This window comes from Beta vulgaris, chromosome 7 (genome assembly GCF_026745355.1).
Source record: "Beta vulgaris subsp. vulgaris cultivar EL10 chromosome 7, EL10.2, whole genome shotgun sequence".
Lineage (NCBI taxonomy): Eukaryota > Viridiplantae > Streptophyta > Magnoliopsida > Caryophyllales > Amaranthaceae > Beta > Beta vulgaris.
This window is the reverse complement of record NC_079208.1, coordinates 10,378,027-10,398,177: the sequence shown is the minus strand read 5'-3', so window position 1 is coordinate 10,398,177 and position 20,151 is coordinate 10,378,027. Positions and strand designations below refer to the sequence as shown.

At 35.7% G+C, this 20,151-nt stretch overlaps 1 protein-coding gene across 1 annotated transcript; it reads right to left on the bottom strand.

Moving 5' to 3' along the window:
• Positions 1-3,444: 3,444 nt before the first annotated feature.
• Positions 3,445-18,431, bottom strand: LOC104898661 (exosome complex component RRP41-like). The gene is made up of 7 exons (XM_010685767.4): positions 18,200-18,431; positions 15,504-15,582; positions 13,459-13,561; positions 13,228-13,348; positions 11,472-11,560; positions 4,304-4,453; positions 3,445-3,889 (listed from the first exon to the last, which is right to left on the bottom strand). The coding sequence occupies exons 1-7, from the start codon at positions 18,339-18,341 to the stop codon at positions 3,800-3,802; spliced, it is 774 nt and encodes a 257-aa protein (XP_010684069.1). The 5' UTR covers positions 18,342-18,431; the 3' UTR covers positions 3,445-3,799.
• Positions 18,432-20,151: the final 1,720 nt, after the last annotated feature.

Here is a 20,151-nt window from a genome sequence, read left to right as displayed (position 1 = left end):
AAAAAAAACTCTAGCCCTCTCTCTTTTTTCTCTCTAAAATCCTAGTCTCCCCTTCCCCTTCTTCATCAGTTAGGGGCTATCATGGATGATTTCATCCATAATAAGCCCCGTTTCCGCTTTTATTTTTAGTTTTTATTTCATTTTGTTTTGTTGAATAAATTAGTATCTCTTTATGAGATTTCTTTAAACCCTGTTATGGGGTTTTTAGTCTCTATTGTGGAGATCTCCTTCTCCCCTATGGGAGTTGTGGGTGTATTTTTTTTTGTTTTTAGGTATGAGAAATTGTTCTTATTGGTTGAAGTTCGAGACTCAACATGAAGGTATTGGAATCTCGGATGTAGTTAACATGGTTCGATCAAGAATGTTCTTCCCAAACTATGTCAGAATGATAGACTTCCTCATCAATAGCTGTTTGATTCAGCAAATACAAGGGGGCTGCACTGTATTGCTCGATTTGGTTCATTATAGTTTCTTCGAAGACGAATTTGATTTAATCTTGTTTAATTGTAACTTGTTTTTCTTTAATATTTATTGTAGATGCCGTTTGGCTTTCAATTAATGAAATTTCTCTTTCAAAAAAAAACACAAAGAAAGTAAGTTTTAGGCCAAAAATTCAAGTGAAGATATCGTCTTGCAAAATAGAATTAAAAAAAGGTAATTTCTCACAAAAAGTGAAACAAAGAAAAAACGAATTATGCGGGAATAATTATTCCAATTGCATAGTGGTCAATACTAGAAACGTAAGTTAAAGGCTGAAATCTTAAATATGGTAGTGGGTTGCAACAAAATTCATCAATTATAATTTGGTTACACTTTATTTTAAAACAAAAACGATTATATATACAAGCGGTTTAACCGGCCAAGATTTTTAAGAATAGACTTACAAATTTATTTGGTGGAGTTGATACTAATCCTAAGGGGTTATAAAATTTTTGTGAGTGAAAAGAGAGAAGGAGAGGAGATTCTCAAAAGAATGGATGTATTCGTATATTTTGCTCTGCCTTGAACTGAAGAAACGGCCTCAATTTATAGGCCGAGATGTACAAATCTATGACATTGTTTTACCATGCATGAATAACTTGTCTTTTGCTTTAAACTGTTCATTTTTTTTTTGCCTTGTTGATGCTTTATATTGTTGATGAAGAGTTTTGTATCTTTAGACTGTTGACGAGCTTGACTATTGCTGCTTTACACTGTTGAAGAATAGTTTTGTTGCTTTGATGAACTTGTTTGTTGTTGCTTTACACTATTGCTGCTGAAGATAATGATAATCAAGTTTTTTCAAAGTCTGGAAATAAATTTTTAGTGTCTACATCAGCATCCTATTCATGATCACTGGGGTGGATGTATAAATATATATGCAGTCTACCAAAATTTCTGATAAAATTACATTTTTGAACCCTAAATCTAACAAAGTAATAATGATCCACATGATTACAATAATTTTGGAATTATTAGCCTATATGAAACTGACAATGACATAAGTGAAAAAGTCAATTAAAACGAGTGTACTATCACCAACGATAATGATGGGTGTTTCTAATGACATGTCATCACAGATTATGTTGATTTGATGAATCTTTTTCTATTCGATCAAGGTCAAGTTTACATGATTTGGTGGGATTCGAGTTGGGTTGAGTCGGGTCATTTGGGTTGTGAGATTTAGTATTGTCTTATGAAGTCACTTTATATGGTATAATTCCATTACGCTTAAGTTATATTGGAGTCAGTTAAGACAATTATTCTTATAGGTCTGAATTGGGCCTTTGATCAAGTCAATTTTGTGAGATTTGGTGTTGTTTTATGAAGTCGCTTTATATAGTATAACTCCATTACACTTAAGTTATAATTGGTGTCATTTAAGACAATTATTCCTAGTTTCTTTATACAAATTAAGTACCTTAATAGTTAATGAGGTTCAAACATGAAAATGCAAATGTTGGAACACAAAAAAGGGCATCTTCAACTTACTTAGGACTTAGGAGTGCATGCTTCCGTCTGGACAAAATCAAATGTTTACCTTTGAAAGTTTTACATTCCCCCCTCCATCACAATGATGGACATCGTTTGTTTTATATAGTTCTCTCGTAGTCGTTGTTGGCTCAGAGATCTCATTCATTTTGTTTTGGTGTAACGACGTATTAGCCAATAATTTTTTCACATGTATTAAAAAAACCATCAACTCAGGTAGAAGCTCATTAGGTTAGACTACTTACTCAAGGGTCCTTTGTTTGCGAGATTCCAAATTTTGGTTTTTAAGATATGTAATCATATAATGACTTAAAGTCTCAACCACTTGCAAAAACCATATTACTGTATTATGTTTCAAAAACACTGAAAACAGAAAAGGTAACAAACAAGAGCTAATTTAGCGGGTTTTCTGTTCATGTAAGCCTGTAAGGCAAGATTTTTGTTTACGGAAAACTAGACCTGACTTTCGAAGTTGCAAACAGTAAAAACTTGTATAGAACTGTCGTTAATCACAAGTTCTAAAGACCTCGTATTGAACCTTGAAGTCCTTGAGCTAGAGATAAAAAGGAAGCAAAACACACATTTACCCTTTAAAAAGTTCAAACCCATAGCCAGGGGCGGACCTATTAAGGATCCTGGGTGGCACGTGCCCCACCAAAAAAAAATTCGGATTTTTTTTACTTTTAATATCAAGCAGATTTTTACAATAGGTTAAAATTAAAACGCGCGTAGTAATTGCATATAAAGCAACTTGGTCCAGTGGTTCTCCTAGTAACTTGTAATGGCTAGCTGTTGCCACGATCGCCGGTTCGACTCCCTTACACGCAATTTTTGCTTTCTTTTCTTTCTTATTTGCTTAATTCTTTTTATTTTGTTTTGTTTTTTCTTTTTCTTTTTCTTTTTTACTTCTTACTCTTTCTCTTCTTTATTTTAGCATTTTTTTTTCTTCTCCATTTTGAATCTTCATTTCATATTTTAAATAGTATCCATCTCCCTGAATTCTAGCTCTAATTTTAACCATTTTTTTTTGTTTGTGATATAACAATTACTTTTCTTTCATTTACAAATAAATGCAACAATTTGACTTTCGACATTATTCAAATATATTAATTATGACCAAGATTTATTTAGAAATACTTAAAAATAAATTTTACTATTTAAAATTTGGTTTTGATTTCTATTACATTAAATGAATTTATATCAGCTTTTTATAAACTTTAGTAACAAATTAAAATAAAAGTTGCATCTGTTGATGAATGTGAAAGTCAATATGTAAGATATACTAAAAATGGAGATAGTATTGAATACTTAATATTATCTATTAAGGTTGTGAAAATTAAAGTGTTGCATTGTTTTAAAATATGATATTATGATTTTTCTTTTGTAATTTGGTGCCCCACCAAATTCGGAATCCTGGATCCGCCCCTGCCCATAGCAAAATTTCATGAATCTCAAGATATATTACAAAGTAGAAGACGAGGAAATTAAAAAAATATATAACGTGAAAGGGATCCAACTTAATGCCCAAAGATTCAGATAGCTCCATGCAAGAAACCTCTCTTCTGTCTTGTACCAAATTTGTTTCCTTACCTAGTTACCTTTCTATTTAGTTTCTAACCCTCTCCGCCTAGAACTACTTGAAGACATGGTATTTACAATGTGATGGAGAGTATCTCAAAACTCGGGGGCAAAAATGGGGATATGGTATAAATCCACCTACAATGAATTTACTCCCATCTTGACAAAAGGGAACCAAAATTCATGGGTTAGCATAAGAGATATATTTAAAATGGAAAAGAGATTAACTTGCCAAAGCAAATGAATCAAACTACTCATCTGAAGGAGAATCAGTTTCTTTCAAGCACGATCTCATGATCTTGGCGAGTTTCTTGCAGGCATCAAGACAGAGCTCCATTCCCTAATTTCAGTTATCAAGTATCAGTAACCGAGTGATTCCCGCAGAAACATTTTGCATACAAGCAAGCAACATAAGCTCAAAGCACTCAATTCCCTCTAAAGGCGTATTTAGAAAAGCATTGACAGGAAACAAGCAACATTGGTATCACTGGTATTGGTGGCAGTAGCGGATATGTAGCAACATAAATCAATTAAACTCAAAACTTCATAGAATTGCTTCCTCTTAGACCCTTTTGACTGTAATGAGGAAACAGTCAGCAACTTCACAAGAAGTGAAAAGCAAACTATTTGACGAGCTGACATTAATTCTGGTCTACCACTAGCATTACTAGGATTGAGTAGTCACTACTCACTATTAACAGATGGGCAGGTAACATATCCAAAATTACACACGAAAGGAAATGGACTGTTATACCTCATGAATTTTCGGGGTTGTCCATTCTCCGGTAATAGCCAACTGTGTAACCTCTGAACGGGATGGCATATAAGTAAACATCAAGCTTCCATCTTGAGAGCGTTCCTCATCCAGAAGAGGATCAATGATGAGATTGATCCCTAGAGAAGACTACAAAAAAATATATATGATCAGAATAATAATGAAAACTCAAATCTTTCAATGCAGGTCCTTTTCTGCAGATTGTGCGTGCAGAAGAATTCTTCAAAATTACAACAGCAACAAAATCAGAGAGACAAAAATTAGAGAAGTAACAAAAAGAAGAGAAAGAAACAGACATGAAGAACTGAATATTTACCATGTAGAAACTTCACCATATGAAAAAGTCTTTCCCCAATTTTATACAGCCATATATGCCTTCTCAACTTAACAATTTTTGACAAGTGATGTCAAAGAATTAGATTAAACCAGCCCCCACCTACTCCACAAGATTTCCATGTGAGGGCAATGGAAGATTAAAGTTAAGGAGTCTCACCCCTTTATGCAGGCACGAAAGGCACAAATGAATCCACAACGTCAAAGGAATCCTAATAGGTTGGGGTAGGCATGAGTCAAATTTTATCTTTGGCGGTGGTCCACGTAGATCATCTGCCTCCATTCTCTTTTATCAAGCATTTATGTTCCTGCAGACCTATGTTCTCATATGGTTTCAAACGCCCTCGATCCAAGTCATCTTTGGTCTACCTTACCTTTTAGAATCTCCAATATCCCAACTCCATTGTCTTAATCGGTGCATCATTTAGTCGACCTCTCACATCCCTAAACCATCGTAACCAGTTCTATTTTATGATATCCTCAAAATCTACGACTTCAACTCTTTTTCGAATATCTTTTGTTTGAAATTCCATCACTTCAGGAGTTCCCACATATCCATCTTCCTAATATGATTTTCCAAGATTAACACCGATAATCCCAACTACTGTGACCTTCTTAAAATAATCTCAACAATTGATTAACTCGAAACAATCTGAAATATAGGGACAACCTTCTCAAAACAGTCTCCACTTTTTGTCAACCTGAGCAGGTTGAAGAAGTGACATGTCATATTCTAATTGATTGATTGCCATTACTTTTTTTTTTAATAAAAAAATCTCTAGTCCCATCCCTGACCTTCCTCCAGTTTTCCTGGTGGCCACCACCCAAACACCTCCCTAAACCAACCACCACCATTGCCCAACATCTCCGCTTGCCCCTTCATCGCCTCATCTCTGGTAACTGGAACCCTGCCTTCTTCCCTCCCTCTTCTCTGATTTGGTACCCATAATCTCTATTATGCTTTATCATCTCGATCTCGAATCACCTTCCCCCTCAATGATTTTCAACCCACTTCAATGATTTGGTACTCTCATTTTCTTTGCAAGCACTACTATGAGTCATCCTTGTCATCATATCCATTCGTCCTACCATATATCAATGGACCCTTTGTACTGCCTTCGTGGCTTATATGGATCAAAAAATATATATATATCAATGGACCCCAAAGGTCCATGAGAGAGACAAGTAGACCTTTTATTTAGGGTGATGGTGGTGGTGGTCATATTGTGGTGGTGATCAATGAGCAATAAAGGGGATGGTGGTGGTGCAAGTTGTAATACCTAGTGATGAGCTATGGATGATATGAACAAAGATGAGAGATTTAGATCATAGGGAAAAGGGAGTGGTCAGAGAAAGCGCTTTAAAAGAAAGTTCGACGGTTCTAAAGATAAGAACAATGTGTTTTGAGAATGGTATGCTAGTAGTTGGAAACTTGGAATTATTTTGATTTAATCATTTGTTGAGATTATTTTTAAAAGGTCACCAATAGTTGGGATTATTGGTGTTAATTTTTTTATGATGTTTCCTAAATGTGACGTATATGATAATGGTCTGATAGTTTTCCTATAGAGTTTTCCTTTTATCCTTAAGGTACACTACGTACACAGAAATCTTTGTTGCTCCTTTCCCCTCCCCGTTCTGACTAGTTGCTCCTCGGCCCTCTCCATTCTGAAAGTATCCTATGAGTGACGTCTTGGTCAATATCTCCATTACTCCATACAATTGACCCAATGTTACTAAATCCTAACTAATGGGCAATTCCTTTATGTCCAATGTTACTAAATCCTCGAATGATTCTCTCTATTGAGCTCTATGCCTCTATCTAGGGGTGTTAACGAGCCGAACCGAGACCGAACATACCCAGGCTCAGCTCGGCTCGAGAATGAATGAGTTCGAGCTCGGCTCGGCTCGAAGCTCGTCGAGCTTAAAAAATTTAGGCTCGGCTCGAGCTCGAAACGAACAAAACCAGGTTCGGCTCGGCTCGAAGCTTGGCTCGTGAAATTAAAATTTAAAAAATTGAAAGAAAATTTAGCTTAACATTATCCAAGACTTTAGATATAGCCCAATGTTTTGCCAAACTTTTTATAAGTATGGATGTCAAGCTAATTTTCATTAAATAATGCAAGCCCAACAACCATACATTCTACTCTTATCTATACCCCATATATAATACAAGAGGTCCCTTATTACTCTTGCTTTCTCCCCGATGTGGGACTTTTAAAATCCCAACAAAGGAACTCACTTAGGCTCTATAGTGAGCAGCGAGAACAAGAAGAAATGGGTGCTTTAGATTTTTCTATCATGTGCCTTTTATAGAGTTTTGGTTTTGCCTCACCGACGTGGGACTTATAAACCTTAGCTAAGTAAGCTCAACATTATGTTTTGTCAAACTCTTTATAATTATGGATGTTAGGCTAATTTTCATTAAATATGACAAGCCCAACAACCCTCCATTGTACTCCTATCTATGCATGCCCATATAATACAAAAGGTCCCTTGTTACTCTTGCTTCCTCCCCAATGTGGGACTTTCAAAATCCCAACAAAGGAGATGTTTTCCATATCATGCACATTTTATATTTGGAGATGTGAAATTTTGCTTTTGTCTCACCGATATGGGACTTATAAAATTTAATTAAATAATTCACAAACACTGTGCATTATTCCTCATATTCCCAATATGGGTAGAAGAAAGGTGATAGAATTATATATAATAAAAGAATTAATTTTATGCTAATCCAAGTTTCTAGGCTTTGCATATTTAATGATTGTCCAACATTATAAAATAAGACAAATCAAACAAGAATTAAAATGAACTTAAAGGGTAATAAGATTATATAGGGAAAACAAAGTTGGTGTTTACTTTTTCTATCGATGTGGGACAATACTTTTTTATATAAAGCCTATCTTAAAACATTTTACGAACATGTTTGCGAACTTTCGAGCCGAACTCTACTAGGCTCAGGCTCGGCTCGCTAAGGTCACGAGCCGATCTCGAACTCGAGTCGAGCCCTCCCGAGCCGAGCTTTGACCGAGCTTTGACCGAGCCGAGCTCGAACAGTTTGCGAGCCACCCTGGCTCATTAACACCCCTACCTCTATCTACTCTATCTTCCTTTTAACTAATCCTAAACTCTAGAGATTGAAATATGTTCCTTCATTGCTCCAATTTAACACTTAGACATCATATATCGCAACTTCAAAAAATAATAAAAAAAAGAATATATCATCCTCTTTACTCCTCTTTTATAACCCCGTTCAACAATCATATTTCATTTTTTTTTTCTCTCTTAAGAGTGATCAAGAAAGAATAAGATTATCCCATTTTTTTATAGAAAAATGAAGTGTGTCAAAAGTATAGCAAAACAGGTCTCTACTTATAAAGCTCGGAAAAATAGAGTTGGTGTTTTTTTTTCACTTGGTATTTTTTTTTTAAAAAAATATGGCCATTTGTAGATTTTTGCAAGGGTTTTTGTTTTTGTTCTTCAACAGCAAATAGGGTTGTTCAGAGTGCGGTCTGGATCGCACCAAACCCAACCCAAACCGTTTTTCGTGGTTTGAGTTGGTTTACGGTTTTAAAATTGGGGTTTGGGTTATGATTTCAAGTAAACTGCGGTCTGCGGTTTGGGTTGGGTTTTAATTATTGTAAACCGAAACCGCACCATAAATCGCAATTTTATATGATTTTTTTATTTTTTTAAAAAAACACTTGACAAAGTGGCATACAAGTATACAACTAAAAAAAGAAGTTTAAGGCAAAGAACTTGGACACTTTTATTAAAGAGATGTCACATAGTTCACGGATAGCTTCGGATCACGGAACGGATACAAGAACACAATTCAATACGTGGCTGAATTTTGGATAGTAGGGGTACTTTTTTTGTACGATTTTTGGGGTGATAATTTACTTTGGGACATTATTTGTTACGCTCATGCATTTTTTTCAATTTGATCATAAATTAATACATTTTTTGTGTAATCACTTTATGGGGCTTATATGTCATTGTTTTGCATAGATTAAAATGAATTAAAGGACACTCTAAGGTGCATAAGAGAAGAGAATCTCAAAAGTTAAAGTCCGCACGTACGATGGTAACAGCTCTCCAATATTAATTACTTACAATTTGAAAAGTCTAGTTACCACGTGACTATTCTTCTTTTTATTTTGAAACAAGCCATGTGACTTTACTTTTACCCACCCAATATTAATTACTTAGAGTATGTACGATGGTAACAGCTCTCTAATGAACTCTCCACTATTCTCTTTCTTCAAGCTACTATTAGAAACTATATCTCAATTGATGGGTAAGAAGTAGCTCCCCAATTTCTCTCTCCTTGGAGAGTCCTCAAGAGCCCTATTGTACATGCTCTTAGAGGGAGAAAGGCACAAAAGAGAGGAGAATGACGTGACTCCCAAAGTAAAAGAAGAAAGACAGGAAAAGAATTAAGAAGAAGGTTTTGCACTAGGTGTCAGAGATGGTGCCCTGACCACCTAGACCTACCAGAAACTCATAGTGACAAAAAACTACATCAGTATGCTCGAAACAACTTGCCAAACAAAAGCCACAACATTTTGTTACAAATATATTCTTGTTTCACGCTTAATTAAGGGAATTAGGGTTTGTTTTCTCAAACCCTAACTCTAAAATTTCCCTCGACTAAGACCTCTTCTCATCCAATCATCCTATATAAACTAACAGAATGACCATTTGGATTTTGGTACGCCAATCTAGCCAAACTGGCTTGCGTATCCCATTGAGTTGGCACGCGTGCGAACCACATTTGGGAGGGAAAGAACTGCAACATAGTCCGTGGGGGGTAGGAGTAAATTATGTAACACCGCTTTAAACCTTTAGACACCATTTTGTTGCCCAACTACTAAGATGATCCCATAGAAATTTACCCCGACCCTAAAAAAAAGGGGATATATAAGCCCTCTTTCATTTATCTTATTTTCGAGAAACTTTCTCTACAAACACGTCTCAAAACCATTCCTCCGTTGATTACCCTCTAAAGAGAGACCAAGGTCAACAAGAGGCAAATTGTGACATACCTAACCAAAGAACAAAACCTACAAATTAATCAAAACAAGACAATTAGAGTCAAGACATTAGGCCTATTTGACATGGAAAAAACAGTATCATCGCCACCATTAGCACACTGAATGTTAGACACCTCCACCCCTTACATTCCTATGTGACTTCTATCTAAAAGCCCAACTCTACTCCCTACAAAGCATCCTACTCAAGACGTTAATCATCAAGGTGAGCAAAAAAGGAGAAAGAGGATTACCCTGCCTCAAACGCAAGTAGCTAAATAACCCCAAACCATCTCTTAGGCCACCCATAACTAACATTAAGTGAGACAGACAAAATAAAAGACAAGCCCTGATTCATCTCTTCCACCTAGATTCAGAATTCGCAATCTCCATCACCTTATCTAAAAAATAAAGCCCTAACCATTAGGCTTTCTCAAAAAATGAGATTGAAGTGCACACCAGATTGCTTAACACTACAAGAATCATCCACCAATTCATCAGCCACCACATTGACATCCAGAGTCTATCTACCTACCTACACATCTACTGTGGTTATCAGATATGTACTAGGGGATACCACACTCAAATAGTTATAAAAAAACCTTGGCCAAAATCTTACAGATACTTGTGAGTACACTAGATGGACTAAAGTCTTTAACCCAAACTACTTTAAGGAACTAACATGACAGGTAGACTTCATAATCATACACCACCTTCATCTCAAACAAATCATCTTTAACCACATCCAAACAATTTTAGTAAACAACCTCTGTGAAACCATCAGCCCTAGATAGCTCATCTTTGTCGAACAGCCTCTCTAGCTGAACTTCATAACCAGTTCCCACCGTCAGGATAAGTTGGTGGAATCTTCTATTTCTATGATATAGCATGATATGCAACCAGCCAACCACTATAGGAAACAAATAACAAAAATCACACAATTAAAAGGGTAAATCATTTGCACTGATGTCCATATCATCCTAAGTTGGCAGCGTATATTTATGTTTTGTAGTCTGAACTACAACTATATTCCAATCTCGTGACCTGCATATTTCAATCTTTAATCTATGGCAACTTGACCTCATATGAGTTTGTTTCATTTTGGTAGAAGACATCAACTCAATAAGATTAAAGTTAAAAGAAAGTGAAGCATCATGTTAAACTCTATTCGGAATCTTCTACTTCTACTACGTCCTTATGGAAGTAAAGGATGAAACATTTCAGATTGACAACTCAATGACCAAGTGCAAAACTTAAGATTCTTATAGAATCTAACATGAAACATTTCCTTTCTAAAGGAGATCCCAACTCCAAGGTCAGGTGACCCAAAGAAATATATGAAAGTGCAGGTCAGCAAAGTGGTATTTTATCATAATTCAAGTCATCAACATGGACTATTCTAGGCCTAAAATTCCAAAACATTTTTTTGTATGAGGTAATTTTAAATTTTCTAAAGTTTACCATTGCATTGCACCGGTGACGCCCATAGGCCAAAAGAATATACAATTGTACAATAATGTAGCACAGTCAATCTTATCCTTCCAATTGAAAAATACAAATAGATTGATCTTCTATCACTTGATATATGACTTAGTGAATACTTTTTTTTCTTTGAGGGGATAAAAAAAAGTATTCACTATATTTCAGACAATATTACATATGAGGGGTCATCAAAGCCACACACAACAAATTACAGCAAAAACCAAAAGAAGATGTTCAGATAACAAAAAATAGTTTCCAGTCAGTGTGAAATGAGAAAATATGTGACAGATGCATACCAGAGAAACTGCTGCAACCAAATCATACATCATGATCCCTGCATCAGCTAGAGCAAGACTGGCACACGATATAATAACCGGAAGATCACCTATTGACATGAAATGCAGAATCTTAAAAGCAGAGAAAGGGGAGAAATATGTAAGGAAAGATGATATCCGACTATCTCTACTCGTTTAGATAAGGTCTTGTTTTTAACAACCTCAATCATATAGTGTGGTCTATGAGTTAAAAAGGCTAACGTAAAAGATACAAGTACCATAGCATGTTCAACTCTTATAACGATAATATACAAGCCACCCATCACTATTCCCAAAGAGGCTAGCGACTTTGAAATAAAAGTGTATTACAAAATTTCTATTACAATCAACAGATGAACAAACAGTGTAATCAAGCAAGAATCACATCTGCATGCTCTTAACAGATGGCTGTGGGCTTTCAAATCTCAGGGAAGCGATAAATTGCTAGGTCACCCAAAGATTGACCACCTAACCTTAATACCGGCAAAAATTGGAAAGTTGAGTTTGATGCCAGCATAGCACACCTTACATAAGGGGGAAATAAACGACAAGAGAGTGATGCCATATATTTCAAACGAGGAAGATGATAAATGATGAGAAACACTAATTGGATAAATAATTTCAGCCAAAAAGCCAAGTGCCAAAAGGAAGAGGCTTCATAGCCAGCCAATCGTGAAGTAAGAGCTTGGTACAATGCTAAACACGGACATCCACTATAAACAATTATAAACCCCTACTTATGGGATGCAGACAGATGAGCCACATATATATGTACCCTCAGTTATCTCTTCATAACTCTACCTCCATTACATTCACAAATTTCCTCTTACTAGCATGACTGCATAAGCATTCGAGGAATAATAATTCCCAAAAATAAAGAAACTTAAGGACAGCTCACGTGGACTTTTTTCATTATATCGCAAGAGCCAAATAGCCAATCCACAAAGCAAAATGATCAAAACACATGAGACATTTATTTTAGACGTTCCCATATTCATTCTGTGAAAATCTAGTACTTTGACCGACATCCATCATCAATCCTCATGTCCACAAAAGAAATTACACAAGGAAGAAATATGGAGGGTGAAGGAGAGGGGGAGGGAGGAGAGCCAGAACAATTTCATACAACAGTCTTATTTGTTTTGACCCTTTTCTATGTAACTTTTACATCACAGATTCACAGTAATAACTATGAAACGAAAATCTTCGAGAAACATTTTTTTCAGATAAATGTCATAATGAGCACATTATAGCTCACTACATAGTTTTACAAGTAATGATCAACTTCATTGAATTTTGACCACGGATGCATACTATTTTGAACTGGAAGTATCAAAATTATATGAATGCATCATTAAAAAACAAAGCATATAGGATTAAGCATGATTAAATAAACTCCGAAATAGTTCTGTTCCATCTAGTCGGCTAGTCCTCTCTCCATCACTCCTTTTAAGTGAGGGTATCTTTGGAAATTCAATGATGACCTAATAATGCTCTAGAACACATCAACAAGATCAAGTACAAGAATACCATGACAACGTTAGCTGAGAAGATCTATCTGTCCCTGAACCACAATCTAATACTTAGCCTTCCCCTATTGAAACAGAAATTTACCATTATTTCGGGAAATATATATAGAGAAATATACAGGAATAGCATCCAGTACACCTGTTTCAATTTTCACGGACCAATAACCAATTTGGTTCTGAAGTTAGATGAAATTCTTAAAGCAACTTACTTCCACCAGATTCCATAACTAATGCAAAAACATCAACTGTTGTCTTTGGGAATGATTCCAATATTATAGCCCCTTCCAAAGCTTTATGAAGCACTGAGGAAAACTCTTTATGTTCTGAGCCCTAAAGACAGCAAAGTAAATTATAGTTAACGAGTAGAACTATTCAAGAGCAAGAAATCAAAACAGTTGGAATATAGACCACCTATGTGGTGTTTGAGTAAAATCCTTTACCAGGCCACGAACTTGGGTAGCAAAAGGTGTATAGCTGACACTGCAATTCAGCCGGCCCGTATTACTATACATCATTGCCTTCTTACTTTCTCTAGGTCCAAATCTGAAGTAACAAAAATACATGTCATTGTTTCTCCCACAAATAGAAAAGGAAAAATAACAGAATATTTCGTGTACACTTAGGGTATGTCAGTTGTGAAGGCATACATTTCAATTAACACTATTTACAATGCGAAATCTGAATGCGGTATTTCAGCAACAGATGAAATTAGGAAACTTGCTGAAGAGATGACGAAATTTTCTTATTGGTTTTTCAGATAAAGCACTTAACCATTATAGCAGCGAATTATAATGGAACATCACATTAATTAAACCCTACTTTTACTACTAATACTAAAAGAACTTAACTGCAGTAGGCAGGACAGAACCCTCTAGTTGAATAAAATTTGAATGAAACTTTCAGTAATGAATGTGGTGCAGAGGGTAGTTATATAGGAGTATTTACCGCAGTAACGTTGTCTCTGAAATCATTAAGTTTAATTATGGATTACAAGTTGGCATTTGCCTTAGGAAGAGGTGGAAACGTGAAAGTTGTTTGGGAGAAACAGCTGAAACATAGGATTGTTTGGTGTAAAATTTCAAAATACATTAACACATAACGTGTGTATATCAGTATATAGATGAATACAAACAATATTCATTCCATGGAAAAAATCCCATTTCAGTCTGATCCTTACTTTGAATCGAACTTTTCAGTTCAGTTCGGTCAGTGACAAATTGTATCCGTTCCAGTTTATGGGTCTTAGCGAAAATAGCAGCAAAAAGAGCAGAAAAAACAAACAAATAAATTGTTTCTTTTTCTTCATCTTCAGATAGTGTGGTATCACTTCCACCCCCATCAGTGGTTTACTAATTCCCAAGAAAATGTTTTTCGCCAATCTTGTCATCTTGTGTAGCGGATTACGAACATTGAAATTAAAGAGGCAGCAGCACCTCACTATCAGTTTGTCTCATCTAAAGCAACCTTAAGCTACAATGGCATGTCAGGTAGGAAGAAACAGCATGGTAAGTCAACAAATTTTGATCAGTGTAATCAAACAATTAGACCAACTTTCTCGAATGACAAACTAAATGGATGATAGTCTCTGCCTTTAATATATTTTATGTACCAGCTATAATGCTTCATATGTCTCCCACAGAAGCACTACATATATCAAATCCAAATCATGCTCCCCAAAACCACCTTAACAGTAGCCCCTGATCTAGAGGAGTCAAGGACTCAACAGATTTATCAGCAGAGCCTACCATCTCAACCCAGTAGACAGCTAATTTACAAAATGCTGGATAATAGTAACTCCTGGCCTCCTTGGTATATACAGCACAAATGCACACTATGAATTACTACCTTATTAATGATTCAAACAAATTATCAAAACCGTAACATTTCCTGTTATGAAAATGAACCATCAAAAAACATTAGTAAACGCCTCTCATTGACTCACAATGACAAATGGAGCTATTTCAGATTCCACAACTCCATTCAATATGCATTCCCACGCAATAAATGGGACTAGGGAGTGTGGCTCAGTGAGCTATGGCAATTTCATTATTGTTCGTCGTGCGAGGACACCAAATGATCCAGTTAGATGGTGACCCAAACAACCTGGCTGGACCAGATTTTCGTATAGACCAGAAAGGTGTAAGCTTGGACTCATCAACACAAACTGTCGGGCTCTCCATAAGGAAACAATCAAATGCTGCAAATCAGTGATTACTCCAATCTATTACTAATCATTTTAAAAATCCTAGAATAAGAAATAACTAGTCATTTGATTCTTAACATGCAATTAAACCATTAACCTTCTGACCAGTCTAGGTTTTTGGACTATGTGCAAAACAAAGCTGGGTTGAAGGAAAAAGAATCAAAATACATCGCATCGATGAAATTAATTCCGAGGATTCTTATCTGGAAACGAGAATTTAGTAAAGAAGTCGTGACTTAAGAAATAATTATGTAGCCTAAGTGCAGGCAGAGATGTACTCACACAGATACAATGACCTTGGTGTTGCCAAATTCTGCATAAGCAGAACCAGCAGCAGCATTGACAGCCCCAGTCTTCAAGTCTGATTATAATAAAAAAAAGTTGAATAAGTTATCATACAGTCAAGTTATCAAAAGACTATGACATACAGTCAAGTCATCAAAAAGACAATGCCATACAGTCAAGTTATCAAAAGAATGTCATACAGTGAAGTTATCACAAGAAATTGTCATACAGTCAAGTTACCACAAGACAATAATTTTTAGATAGAGTCATGAAGTCACTAATTTATAATAGACTTAACCAGAATTCAAAATTTACTATCTTTTGTTTCTTATTAATTATGGACTAGCAGCATGCTATGCATGACCAGTAAAAGGTGTAATTCGTGTAAATCAAGAAGTGTGTCTACTGACTGCTAGCACGAAAATAGCTTCATATATCAGACCCCTACCCCTTCCCACCAACTAAAAGATGGGAGCTTCATCAGAAAGGCTAGGTTAAACGTTTGTTTCAATTATGATGATATTCTACAATAAAGTTTGCCAAAGAAGATGAACTGTCAACAGTCAAGGTATAATGAATGAAATAATACAAGGAAGATAAAAGTAGCTTAAACATGTTAGTCAAGTACAGTGCCAAGATAGAGAAATTCCACAGGTTCCAACTATGGCGTATAATAAATACAAGGCAAACTAATTTTTTAGTAGAGAGACTACCCATACAATATCAGCGAATAATAGGAGACAAATTAATTTAAGAGTAGATAATATTACTCGTAAGAAATAGATAGCAAACAAGAATAAATAAATAAAAAAAAGAAGGAAATTTTGAGGGTAGAGGGGGGGGCAAAGGAGAAGTATGAGCAGGGATGAATATGATAAATTACTCCAAGGGGAGAAGGAAGAAGAAGGGTGAGTGAATTGGTAGGTGAGGTTGAAAGTCAGCAAGAAATTCTTCCATTTACATTTGAAAGATATGAAAAGGAGGTCCATCACAATACACAACCTGTTCTTAAGTCAAGCAGAAGTTAAAGGTTAATTAATCCAAGCCTAAACATTGACTCGAACCCATGGAAGAAATCACTACATCTAAAGTATCTTGCCTGCACACAATCTCGTAAACAGCTTCTACCATCAAGAAGTTTGCATGATAATTCATAAAACAGCCACTGGCAAAGCAGGATGAAAAATGGGTAGGTCCATTGAGTAGTGGTTTGCAGTGTTTCTTTTGGTCAGGATGTATGTCCGTTGGATGAAATTTCAGTTATTGGGCTTAGAAAGGAAGAAGGGAAGGAAAGGGACACGAGATAGCTTCCCATCGCTATATACATAGAATGACATTATGGAACAGGAAAATCTGGAATCCTATCTGGATCAGCTCTTTTTTCATTAAGATGTGGCCATCGATTTAGATATCAAACAATTGTTTAAAGTTCCTACAAAACTGCTTAGTGCTTACCTAATAGACATCATTGCTGTTTCTGGGGTTGGCAAGAATGAAAGAGAGGAGAAAGTTCCAAGAAACTGAGATGAATTGCTCCTTGAACAAGATTACAGCCAAACTGAACTTTGAATTTTCGTCATCGATGAAGCTCACCCATGACTGGGTTTCTCTCTACTCTCTTTTCTTTTTCTTCTCTCCAACACACTCATCCCTCTCCAATTACTCGGTGACAAAGACAAAGTGCCTTGCACATTCTCAGGGGCAGTCTTAGGTGCAGTGTGTTTCCTTGACCTCTCTATCGCCTATCCCTGCCCCGTACCAAGGCATGTTATTTCAGCCGCTACACCCATAAAATTAACATTTCACGCAAACTATGTACTCAAAAATGGGTAAGAGTGTACGGGTACATATCCAAGTGCCAAGCAAACGAGCACATCAAGCCTCCATATTTCGAACAAAGGACACTGCCATAATTCTAGACATGGTTGCAGAGACACACACACACACTGCATCCATGAAAAATATTCTTGATTATAGAAGACTTTTGATGCATTTTTCACATTGCAAACACCATCTCAATGAAAATTGAAGGGTGGGATAAGGATAACATACCCTTATCGGAGTGCTGAGTGTCTAACAAGGGTAAATCCGACAAAATGAGGGGAAAAAGTGATAAAGCATACAAAAGCAGTAAGCATATAGAAGTTGAAAATCGGACTTTAAAACACAATGGCATTTCTATCAACCGATGCTGATAACTAAAATTTTAGACAAAGTACCATCCAAAGTAGTAACATTCCAAACCATGCATGATGCATTAAACCAAAATCCTTAAAAAGTCCAGATTATGACAGAGTTCTTCAGTGCAAACGCTTAAATTCGTCCCACATTACGAAATATTGAGTACAATGAACATACTTCATCTAGCACACAAAGTAATGGCAGAATATATAGATAATTTGGGCGCTTTCTTAACCAATTCCCCTCTAAATTGGACATTTAATACATCATTACAGAAACGTCCATTAATTTAAAGTAAACGCTTTACCCCCATTCTCCAATCTCATCTAAGATAATCAAAAACAAAAACAAAAAACATTGTAACACCCAGATATAGTTTACAAGAAAAGAAAAAAACTTGTATCGAATTAAGAATAAAACATGATGAAGCTGGAATAACACAACACATGCTGCAAAAAAAACATAATTTAAGAAAGTGCAGAAAGAGGAAAGAAAAGGGTGACAAAACATACACGCAGGCCTACACTGGTAAAAACCACGGCCGTCAGAACGAAGTTGATTAGAGTGAATAGAAGTAGAAGTGGGTTTTTGGTGTTTGCTTTTTTGAGTAGAAGGGGAGTATGTTGATGGTGTCGACCCTGCTTTGCTACCCATTTTTCTCTCTCCTCTCTGCAATGCAGATTTCCAAGCCGGGGGGCTATTGCAACTTGAAACTTTATGTGTGTGTGAAATTAGGGTCAAAAACTACTGATGCAAAAACTATAACAGTTTAAGAAAGTACTCGTTTGATGTCACGGTAAGTTTTCAATTTTTGGTTTTATAAATATAGATGACATTCTGATATTCACCTCTAAAAAAAGTTTTATAATATAAGGATCGTTCCTTCAAACAAATTACGCCTTCCTTTCAAAAGAAAAAAAAATTGCACCTTCGTTCATCGTTCAAACAAAATGCAAGTTGCAATGAAAAAATAATCTTTCAACTATTGCTGATTAAAAAAGTTGGATTTAAAAAATTACAAAATCCTCCTAGATAGGGCACAACATGTAGAAGATGTATCGGTTAAAAAAACCTCGCATTATATGTGGAAGGATTTTTCAGTCTATCACCTAAACTAACATAATTTTTTTTTCCTATATAACGTCAAAGGGAGTTTTAATTCCCTCTATCAGCCAAAGTTGGAATTAATTCCCTCTATGCGGTCCACGTACGACAGCACGCCATAAAAATATTTTATATTTATTTTCGCCGTAGTAAACCGCTACTTTAAGTAGCAATTAATCGATAAGGAATCCGCTACACTGAGTAGCGGTTAATGGAGGAAAGCACTACTTGGAGTAGCGGTTTCGTTACGTAAAATGTCACTTGTTGTAACGGTTTTGATGCGCTCGTTGTGAACACATCAAAGATACCTAAACTACCCAATATAGGACAAGTAACGTCGAATCCACAAATACTAAGGGAAGCACTAATAAGTATCGATTTATGATAAGCTAAGCCAAGTTTATGTTCTTTTTGAAGATTTATAAATGAAAAGACAATAAGAAAAATAACATTGGGAAGGGACATCCATCAATTAACTCATGCATTCATAAACCAAGCAATTACAACAGGAATCAACAACGGGGATCAATTGAGGAGAATCATTCATTTATTGGTACTTTAACTACTCTCTCGAGGTAGCTAGATTGGCATAGTATCTTACCAAAGATCAATTATCACGGCTAAGGCATTCAACCAAGTATATCCATAAACATGATGAATTTAAACAAACAAACTAAGTACCCTAGGCTATGTAGTCCCCATTCTCATGGTCCTTTAAGCCTAATAATCGATTTGAGACACCCTTTAACTTCATCTCTCAATCCTTCACTAAGGGTACCTGAGCTCCTATGATGGCCAGCCACGCAAACATTCATAAAAAAAGCCAAATCATTAGCCAAAATTATCCCAAGTCAAAATTCAATGTTGTATTTAGAGTTTCATGAACTTATCAATGACTTCAAACCCTTCCCAAAAAAATAGCTACTCACAAATCATGATAAATTATAAACTAAAAGACATTAATAACTATTAACATGAACTATAATAATCTAAGATGAACAAGTAGATAGAGTGAAAATGACATAAAAATGAGAAAATAAAGAAATAGAATATGAGAGAGAGTAAGAAATTCACATAAAAGTTGCAAGGAGCCTCCAAATCTTCAAGTTTCCTTCTTAGATTCTTCAAATTCCAAGCTTTAAACAAGTTTCTCTCACTTCTCTCTCTAGAATATGGGATTTTCTCTCTCCTAGTATTCTAAGAATTTCAAATCTCACTTTATTAAAATATAATGTAAATTAGCTTTTTCTTAAATGAGAGGAGTATATAGTTCTAAACTAAACTAAGTAAAATTACAAAGATAAACCTGCACACAAGAGAATAAAGTGAAGTTTGTTTCCGGAAAAACCCAGCAACCGGG

Excerpts from the sequence above, each read along its gene's own strand:
- LOC104898661 (XM_010685767.4), bottom strand. The coding sequence starts at position 18,341 with ATGGGTAGCAAAGCAGGGTCGACACCATCAACATACTCCCCTTCTACT. Across the intron at positions 13,562-15,503 it reads ACCAAGGTCATTGTATCTGT|ATTTGGACCTAGAGAAAGTA; the intron begins GTGAGTACATCT and ends TTGTTACTTCAG. Across the intron at positions 4,454-11,471 it reads TGGTTGCAGCAGTTTCTCTG|TCTTCTCTAGGGATCAATCT; the intron begins GTATGCATCTGT and ends ATTTTTTTGTAG.